At 47.4% G+C, this 7500-nt stretch overlaps 1 protein-coding gene across 1 annotated transcript in view; it reads left to right on the top strand.

Annotated features, from left to right (window-relative positions):
- LOC311372857 (receptor-type tyrosine-protein phosphatase mu-like) overlaps positions 1 to 5263 on the top strand; it is a gene marked incomplete at its 3' end in the record, with an annotated part of 12786 nt that extends 7523 nt beyond the window's left edge. Inside the window, exons 7-11 of the mRNA XM_084489800.1 lie at positions 920 to 1069; positions 2915 to 3088; positions 3482 to 3613; positions 4238 to 4363; positions 5096 to 5263. Coding sequence (XP_084345926.1) covers positions 920 to 1069; positions 2915 to 3088; positions 3482 to 3613; positions 4238 to 4363; positions 5096 to 5263 — 750 coding nt within the window. The remainder of the gene's footprint in view (positions 1 to 919; positions 1070 to 2914; positions 3089 to 3481; positions 3614 to 4237; positions 4364 to 5095) is intronic.
- Between the last annotated feature and the right edge of the window lie 2237 nt (positions 5264 to 7500).

The raw sequence follows: 7500 nt of genomic DNA, 5'->3' as shown, positions 1-7500 counted from the left end.
ATTTTATCAAAGATTTATTTGAACAACCAAAACATCAACATCTGGAGAGGGCAGAGGGGGAGGACAGGGGGTGGGGGAGAGAGAGGAAGAGGAGTAGGGAGGGAGAGAGGGCAGAGGGGGAGGAGGAGGGGGGAGAGGAAGCAGGGAAGAGGAGAGGAGGAGGAGGAGAGAGGGATAGGAGGAGGGGAGGAGGGGAGAGGGCAGAAGGGGAGGAGGAGAGAGGGGGGGAGAGAGAGAGAGGGGGGGAGGAGGATGTGAGGAAAGAGAATGGCCGATGCGATAGGAGAGAGGAGGAGGAGTCGAGAGGTGTGATTGTTATTCGTTCTGAGGTTCGGTTCCACCAGCTGTTTCCTCTCAAGCTGACCAGAGGCAGTGACCTCACTTCCTGTTCAGCATTCAGAGAAGAAATGCAGTTATTGAATGATTGAGGGATTTGTGTCATTAAAGTTTTGTACTGCAGGGTGAATTTAGATGATAGATTATTATTTTAGCTGTGGGTTATAAAGTATTAAAAATGGACACGTTGCGTTAAAGTTGTAAAGTTATAAAGTATACAAAAGTTAAACGTTATAGTTATAGTTGTAAAGTTATAAAGTATTATAAAGTGATGAATTGAGTCAAAGTTGTAAGATATAAAGTATTATACAGTGATGAATTGAGTCAAAGTTGTAAGATATAAAGTATTATAAAGTGATGAATTGAGTCAAAGTTGTAAGATATAAAGTATTAAAAGGTGATAAATTGAGTTAAAGCTGTAAGTGATAAAGTATTATAATTATTATCAGGGGTCAGTATTGAGGGGGGGTCACTGACGAAGTGGGCGTGTCACTGACGACGTGGGCGTGTCACTGACGAAGCGGGCGTGTCACTGACGAAGTGGGCGTGTCACTGACGACGTGGGCGTGTCTAATCTCTCCAGGAGCAGTACGTCTTCATCCATGACGCCATCTTGGAGGCGTGTCTCTGCGGCGACACCACCATCCCAGCCAATCAGCTTCGTTCGGTTTACTATGAGATGAACAGACTGGACCCCCAGACCAACTCTAGTCCAATCAAAGAAGAGTTCAGAGTAAGACACACCCCTTACACACACACACCTTACACACACACACACACACAAACATCTGACAAACACAGATCCACACACGACTTGCACACACACACACACACACACACACACACGCACACGCGCGCACACACACACACACACACACACACACACACACACACACACACACACACACATAAACAAAAGCCTTACATGTGTACATATACAGACACACACACACCTTACACACACATGCTTACACACAAACCTTACACACACAGTGTTAAAGGTGTGTGTGTTAAAGGTGTGTTAAAGGTGTGTTACAGGTGTGTTGAAGGTGTGTTAAAGCTGTCAGTGCTACAGGTGTGTAAAGGGTGTGTTTAAGGTGCGTTAAGTGTGTCTTTAGGTGTGTTAAAGGTGTGTTTAAGGTGTTAAAGGTGTGTTAAGTGTGTCTTTGGGGGTGTTACAGGGGTGTTAAAGGTGTGTTAAGTGTGTCTTTGGGGGTGTTACAGGGGTGTTAAAGGTGTGTTAAGTGTGTTAAAGGTGTCAGTGCTACAGGTGTGTTAAAGGTGTGTTGAGTGTGTCTTTGGGGGTGTTACAGGTGTGTTAAGTGTGTTAAAGGTGTGTTAAGTGTGTCTTTGGGGGTGTTACAGGGGTGTTAAAGGTGTGTTAAGTGTGTTAAAGGTGTCAGTGCTACAGGTGTGTTAAAGGTGTGTTTAAGGTGTTAAAGGTGTGTTAAGTGTGTCTTTGGGGGTGTTACAGGGGTGTTAAAGGTGTGTTAAAGGTGTGTTAAGTGTGTTAAAGTTGTGTTAAGTGTGTTAAAGGTGTGTTAAGTGTGTCTTTGGGGGTGTTACAGGTGTGTTAAAGGTGTGTTAAGTGTGTTAAAGGTGTCAGTGCTACAGGTGTGTTAAAGGTGTGTTAAGTGTGTTAAAGGTGTCAGTGTTACAGGTGTGTTAAAGGTGTGTTAAGTGTGTTAAAGGTGTCAGTGTTACAGGTGTGTTAAAGGTGTGTTAAGTGTGTTAAAGGTGTGTTAAGTGTGTCTTTGGGTGTGTTAAAGGTGTGTTAATGGTGTGTTAAAGGTGTGTTAAGTGTGTCTTTAGGTGTGTTAAAGGTGTGTTAATGGTGTGTTAAAGGTGTGTTAAGTGTGTCTTTAGGTGTGTTAAAGGTGTGTTAATGGTGTGTTAAAGGTGTGTTTAAGGTGTTACAGGTGTGTTGAGTGTGTCTTTGGGGGTGTTACAGGTGTGTTAAAGGTGTGTTTAAGGTGTTACAGGTGTGTTACAAGTGTGTTAAAGGTGTGTTAAGTGTGTCTTTAGGTGTGTTAAAGGTGTGTTAATGGTGTGTTAAAGGTGTGTTAAGTGTGTCTTTAGGTGTGTTAAAGGTGTGTTAATGGTGTGTTAAAGGTGTGTTTAAGGTGTTACAGGTGTGTTGAGTGTGTCTTTGGGGGTGTTACAGGTGTGTTAAAGGTGTCAGTGCTACAGGTGTGTTACAGGTGTGCTACAGGTGTGTTAAGTGTGTTAAAGGTGTCAGTGCTACAGGTGTGTTAAAGGTGTGTTAAGTGTGTTAAAGGTGTCAGTGTTACAGGTGTGTTAAAGGTGTGTTAAGTGTGTTAAAGGTGTCAGTGCTACAGGTGTGTTAAAGGTGTGTTAAGTGTGTTAAAGGTGTCAGTGCTACAGGTGTGTTAAAGGTGTGTTAAGTGTGTTAAAGGTGTCAGTGTTACAGGTGTGTTAAAGGTGTCAGTGCTACAGGTGTGTTAAAGGTGTGTTAAGTGTGTTAAAGGTGTCAGTGCTACAGGTGTGTTAAAGGTGTGTTAAGTGTGTTAAAGGTGTCAGTGCTACAGGTGTGTTAAAGGTTGTGTTCTCCCTCCAGACGTTGAACATGGTGACTCCGACGCTACGCGTGGAGGACTGCAGCATCGCTCTGTTGCCTAGGAACCACGAGAAGAACCGGTGCATGGACATCCTGCCTCCGGACCGCTGCCTCCCCTTCCTCATCACCATCGACGGCGAGAGCTCCAACTACATCAACGCCGCACTTATGGACGTATGTACATCATCTGTGTTCTCATGTACGCATACGTACTCATATACTTATCCAAACACGTGTAGACAACTTAGACGGAGAGCTCCGACAACATCAATGACATTCCTCCATCGCTCTGGCTCCATCATCCCTCCGTCATTGTCTTGTCTCTCCTCCATGGTGGTCCTGACCTGTCTCTCCTCCATGGTGGTCCTGACTTGTCTCTCCTGACCTGTCTCTCCTCCATGGTGGTCCTGACTTGTCTCTCCTGACCTGTCTCTCCTTCATGGTGCTAATGACCTGTCTCTCCTCCATGGTGGTCCTGACTTGTGTCTCTCCTCCATGGTGGTCCTGACCTGTCTCTCCTCCATGGTGGTCCTGACCTGTCTCTCCTGACGTGTGTCTCTCCTCCAGAGCTACAAGCAGCCGTCGGCCTTCATCGTGACCCAGCACCCGCTGCCCAACACGGTGAAGGACTTCTGGAGGCTGGTGCTGGACTACCACTGCACGGCCATCGTCATGCTGAACGACGTGGACCCGGCCCAGGTACAGTAGAGTACAGTAGACGTTCAACAAATGGTTCGCCCAAAGGAAAAGTGAATAGTGGGGGGATAAACCCCCCAGGACCGAAGGTTGAGGGGGGCTATCCCCCCACTATCAACAGAGCCTGAGGTGGACGATTGTTTTAGTATATACTAGACGTGAACGCTCCAAAAATACAACAAGATGACAACAACAAAGACTTTTTGCCGGGATTTATTGTTTTTTTTATTAGCGGTTTATTTGTTTTTATAAGCGCGGAGGAGGCGACCGTCACACGCGCGACGATTTTGCGATAAAAACAATATCCCGAGTTTGAGATCTCAATCTTCGGGATATTGCGCAATATCCCGAGATCAACGAACCAATCAAATAGCGCCGTCCTAGGAGGTTCACGTGCGGTATATATATACTCAAATATCACATCAAATGGAATGTAATATTTCATGTCATATCCAAAATAGTTGATCACATGTCAAGCAGATGTTATAGTAGATATTATATCATATAGTGTGGAGTATAATATATCACGTCATGTGCAAAATATTCGGGGATGGATCGGGGCCTACAGTATAATGTATATAATGTACTGCGGTACAAATAGTATCATAACGTGTGTACTGTGTGTAGCTGTGTACTCAGTACTGGCCGGAGATCGGGGTCCACAGCCACGGACCTCTGCAGCTGGAGTTTGTTTCTGCCGACCTCGAGGAGGACGTCATCAGCCGGATATTCAGGATATACAACGCTGCACGGGTAATACTACGTACCGCACCTCATACGACAAATACTTAGATATACAACGCTGCACGGGTAATACTACGTCCTGCACCTCATACGACAAATACTTAGATATACAACGCTGCACGGGTAATACTACGTACTGCACCTCATACGACAAATACTTAGATATACTACGCTGCACGGGTAATACTACGTACTGCACCTCATACGACAAATACTTAGATATACAACGCTGCACGGGTAATACTACGTACTGCACCTCATACGACAAATACTTAGATATACTACATACAAGTGTAGAATGGAAAATTATCAATATTCAGGATATACAACGCTACATTATACTACAAAAAATTACATAGATATACTAGTACACAGGGTGGACAGAATAAGACCAATATTCAGGACAATATACAACACATAATACTACTACAAGTACTTGTAAACGCACTATTTTCATTTACATACGTTTACATTGTTTCTGTATGTTGAGGTGCGTTTGATTCTCTGTGTCGGGGCCTGTCTGTGCCGTGTCTGAGGTGCGTTTGATTCTCTGTGTCGGGGCCTGTTTGTGCCGTGTCTGAGGTGCGTTTGATTCTCTGTGTCGGGGCCTGTCTGTGCCGTGTCTGAGGTGCGCTTGATTCTCTGTGTCGGGGCCTGTTTGTGCCGTGTCTGAGGTGCGTTTGATTCTCTGTGTCGGGGCCTGTTTGTGCCGTGTCTGAGGTGCGCTTGTTTCGCCCGCAGCCCCAGGACGGGTTCCGCATGGTGCAGCAGTTCCAGTTCCTGGGCTGGCCGATGTACCGCGACACGGCCGTCAACAAGCGCTCCTTCCTCAAGCTCCTCCACCAGGTGGAGAAGTGGCAGGAGGAGTACGGCGGGGGGGAGGGCCGCACCGTGGTGCACTGCCTGTAAGAGCACACACACACACACACACTCACATGCACACACACGCACGCACGCACACACACACACACACACTCACATGCATGCACACACATACTCACACACACACACACACACACACATGCATGCATGCACACACACATGCACATTCACACACTCACACACTCACACACACACACACACACGCACACACACACACACACACACATTCACATGCATTCACGTGCACAAACTCACACACTCACACACACACACACACACACTCACATGCATGCACACACATACTCACACACACACACACACACACACACACACACACACACTGACATGCACATACCCACACACTCACACACACACACACACACACACACACACACACACACACACACACACTCTCTCATGGCTCGGCCCCACCAAACGCGGGGGCCGAGCGTGTATTGGGCACGCGCTCGCATGGAGCAAAGGATTCTGGGAAGGCTCGCAGGGGGGGGGGCGAGCGGGCCGTGTAAAGGGGCAGGACAAAAGTTAAGTTAAGTTAAGTGTGATTGGGAAAGTTCCTGTGATTGGACGATCGACAGTCAGTGAGTACTGGCGAACCGTACGGACAAAAAAAGTACATGCTTTTTATGCACTCCTGGTGTTTTGAGGGGCTAGAATTAGGGTAGGCTATTTCCTGGATACACACTAACAACAAAATGAGCGTTATTTCATTTTTCTTCTGTCCACTCACACACTTAATTCTACGGGTGGGGGGGGTTAAGCATCATTGAAATATATTTCCCATTCCGTCTTCATAAATGAAGGAACTGTTAGCCTGGTTCTCTATTCCTTGTTCCATGTAAACATCCTCTCAGCAGCCGGCTCAATCAATACGCAGGGAGGAGGAGGAGGAGGGGGAGGAGGGGGAGGGGGGAGGAGGAGGAGGGGGAGGAGGAGGAGGAGGAGGGGGGAGGAGGAGGAGGAATGACCTCTCACTCACCAGGGGTCATTGCCTCGGCAGCACTAGTAGCAGGCGCTGCTCTGTCTGGGCATGATGGACTGTGAACGAGTGAACGTGAGAGTGGATGAGTGGATGAGTGGATGAGTGGATGAGTGGATGAGTGGATGAGTGGATGCGTGGAACTTGAGGCTCCAGGTTTGACTTGCGCTTCCCTTTAGACAGTGTCCCGCGAATAACATTAACGGATGAATTGTGAAGAACATAACGTTAACGGATGAATCGTGTCTCGATAACACGCGCCGCGATGTAATCAAAGAGCTTTGGCGTTCGTCGCTACGGGTTACCGGCTGCGTCGTTCGCCCCCAAAAGTGCCAAAAACATCACCGACAAACCACATTTGTGGGCCGTGTCTCCTCTCAGTTGGAGGCGGGCGTACCCCTGCTCAGTGGAACCTGTTTGAAGCCAAAAGACAAAAAAGCATAACGGCAGCTCAGCCAACTGGTGATGGTAACCGCGGGGGGGGCTCGACCCTTTATCTCTAGATTAGTAAGTGTATTAGGGTATTAAGGTGATGAGTTCTCGGGTAAATGACGTCATACACACACAACTCATAAAACTCACGAGCAACACAAACTGTGCTGACGTTAGCGTCAACGTTAGCGTACGTACCTCCTCCTCACAGCGCGTCCTGTTCCCGGTCGTTTAGGTGGTTGAGAATATTGTGTTCATAATACATGTTCATGTATAAAATACAGCAGAGATGCGGGGGGAGGGGGGGGGGGGGCGTGGGATCCGAACCTAAAGGTAGCTCATTGTTCCACAGTTTAAAAAATCGTGGTGTTAAATAAAACAGAATTTAGATTATTTCATAACTAGAAAATTGCCTAACCCCCTTATTATTTTTACTCAAAGCACCAAAAGCGCATTAAAAAAAAAAACGCCCGAGCAGATAAAACCCACGAGTTGATATCAGCACGACGTCGCGGTGTCCTCAAGCACTTCTCATTCCGAGACTGATCGTCGAGCATCACAACGCTCCCAGCAGGGCCGCGGCGAGGGAGACGAGCGATGATCTGCGGAGCGTGAGCGCGACGCAACAGCGCCCTCCTCAGGCGGCTCTCGGTGCTGCCCCACTACACCGAGCAATGGGTTACACTCGCACGTCCAACGGGAACTAATCCGGCTGGTTCGCTGGCTTATCCCGACAAAGCGAGGGTAAAAAACACCGATTACCCCGTGAAATGTCATGTGCTATCCGCTGATTTGCACGTGAAATATTGTGAAACAATGAGAAAGTGTGCGACCA

The sequence above is a fragment of the Micromesistius poutassou genome (assembly GCF_964030765.1).
Source record: "Micromesistius poutassou genome assembly, contig: SCAFFOLD_1262, whole genome shotgun sequence".
Classification (NCBI taxonomy): Eukaryota; Metazoa; Chordata; class Actinopteri; order Gadiformes; family Gadidae; genus Micromesistius; species Micromesistius poutassou.
The sequence above is the reverse complement of the archived record's forward strand: the minus strand, read 5'-3'. Positions and strand labels throughout refer to the sequence as shown.